General features: G+C 53.9%; 1 protein-coding gene across 1 annotated transcript in view; it reads right to left on the bottom strand.

Moving 5' to 3' along the window:
* Window positions 1–136: 136 nt before the first annotated feature.
* The window catches only part of LOC102421643 (rap1 GTPase-activating protein 2-like), a 68407-nt gene continuing 66283 nt past the window's right edge, over window positions 137–2260 (bottom strand). Inside the window, 2 exon segments of the mRNA XM_023747366.1 lie at window positions 137–176; window positions 553–629. Coding sequence (XP_023603134.1) covers window positions 168–176; window positions 553–629 — 86 coding nt within the window. The 3' untranslated portion in view covers window positions 137–167.

Here is a 2260-nt window from a genome sequence, read left to right as displayed (position 1 = left end):
CCTCGGCCACCGCTTCCTCCGTCCTGGGCCCATCACAGAGCTTCAGAAGAGCGACTACCCTCCCCAGCCGTCAAGGTCTGGGGACGGTGTCGGGCTATCAGGCCCCGTGGCCACAGCAGGACAAACACTTGACCCACCTTTGACAGGCGAAGGACTCCTCTTTCGCATTAGTGACCCTGTTTCAAGAAAAATCCAGGCGAGAGTTTTATAAAACTAGACAGCACAACCCCTTACCGACTGCACCTTCTGCGCGCCCAGCTCTCAACTCTCCGGTGAGCTCGGGAGGGACCCGAGGCCCCGGGAGCCAACCACTCACACCTCACATCTGTGTGTGTCCGAGGGCGTGGCTCTGACATAGCACGTGGGGCAGAGGTGGCTGGGGACCCCCGGGCTGTGCCTGCACCACGCGGGACCAACAGCCTCACCCCCAGATGGACCAGAGGCTCCTCCCCCCGCTGTGAGGTGCCCGGGGAAGGAAGGCTGGCTTGGAGGAGGTTGGATTGTGGGGTGCGGGAGGCTCCCCCTGCCACCCCCACACCCCTAGATCCTTACCGCACTGGAGCTCGCATGGCTGAGCTTATCAAAGCGGAATTTCAGGTTTGACCTCGGGGAATTTCTGCTTTTGGCATCTAGGAAAAAGAAGAATGCCCATGAAGAGGGTGGGGCTGCGGAGGTCATGGGCTGCTGGGGGACTGGGCAAGGAGGCCAGAAGGGACGCCTCCTCTCCACAAGACACTCTAGCTCAGTGGTCGGCAAACTGCGGCTCGAGAGCCACATGCGGCTCTTTGGCCCCTTGAGTGTGGCTCTTCCGCAAAATATCACGTGTGGGCGCACACGTACAGTGCGACTGAAACTTTGTGGCCCATGCGCAGAAGTCGGTATTTTGTGGAAGAGCCACACTCAAGGGGCCAAAGAGCCGCATGTGGCTCTTGAGCCGCAGTTTGCCGACCACTGCTCTAGCTGATGCACCAATTCACAAGAGCCAACCCTTACATTTTCACAAATGTTGTGAGCTGGTTGTACACACACAGTCACGAGTTTAGCCCTGGTCAAGGGCAGGTACCTGGGTTGCAGGTTTGACCCCCAGCCTTAGTTTGGGGCATATGTGGGAGGCAACCAATCCATGTTATTTCTCTCACATCAATGTTCCTCTCCCTCTCTCTCTCTTCCTCCCTCCTTTCCACTCTCTCTAAAAAAAAAAAAAAAAAAAAAAAAAATCAATGGAAAAAATATCCTCCAGTGAGTATTAAAAAAAAATTAATTATAAACTTATAATTAAGTGATATTCGTCAAAGGTAATAAATATTCAAAAGTCATCACTTCCTTGTTATTTCACTACATTTTACCACTCCCTATTCATTTAAAGTTATTTACACCAGTCACATTGGTGGCTTGAGATCAGCAAATGCTACAAACCAACTTGATCTGCTGTTTTGTTGTTGAGACTTCAGAAACTAATGGAGGGAATCCTATATAATAAAAGGGTAATATGCAAATAGACCGAACAGCAGAACAGCCAATTAAAGCATAATATGCTAATGATATGCTAAGGCTGTTCAACCGCTTGCTATGACGTGCACTGACCACCAGGGGGCAGATGCTCCAACCAGTAGGTTAGCTTGCTGCTGGGGTCCAGCTGATCAGGGCTGAGCGAGATAGGCTGGACACGCCCTGGAGCCCTCCCGTGGTCCATCCCTGGCCCAATCGTGCACCAGTGGGGTCCCTCAGCCTGGCCAGTGCCCTCTCGTAATCTGGGACCCCTGGGGGATGTTAGAGAGGCAGTTTCAGCCAGATCCTGCAGGCCACTCCCTTGGGAGGGCACCAGACGCAGGGGTCATGGCTGGCGAGCGCTGCTGCAGCAGCCTCCCCTGATCAGGACTGACTGGGCGCGAGCCCGCAGTAGGCACAGTGGGGCTGGGATGAGAGGGAGCGGCAGGTAAGAGCTGCAGGAGGCGCTGGACTGCAGGTTTCGGCCCCACCCCTGCAGGCCACCCAGAGGGACCCTACCCATGCACGAATTCGTGCACTGGGCCTCTAGTATTAGTAATATAGACTCAATGTGAAAGTGTGTGTGTCTATAGCATTGTGAATAGCACAGAAAACTGAGTAAATATTCTTCCAGTATTTGAGGCATGGAAAGGCTGAGTAACATGTCCAATGTCACATCGCTCATAAGTGGTGGACCCAGGGTCCTGTGCTTGCCCCCCACCCACACTGTGCTGCCCTCCTGGAGGGTGGGACCAAGGCTCTGACTTCTAGG

The sequence above is a fragment of the Myotis lucifugus genome, unplaced genomic scaffold, assembly GCF_000147115.1.
Source record: "Myotis lucifugus unplaced genomic scaffold, Myoluc2.0 scaffold_851, whole genome shotgun sequence".
Lineage (NCBI taxonomy): Eukaryota > Metazoa > Chordata > Mammalia > Chiroptera > Vespertilionidae > Myotis > Myotis lucifugus.
This window is presented reverse-complemented; position numbering and strand designations above follow the sequence as displayed.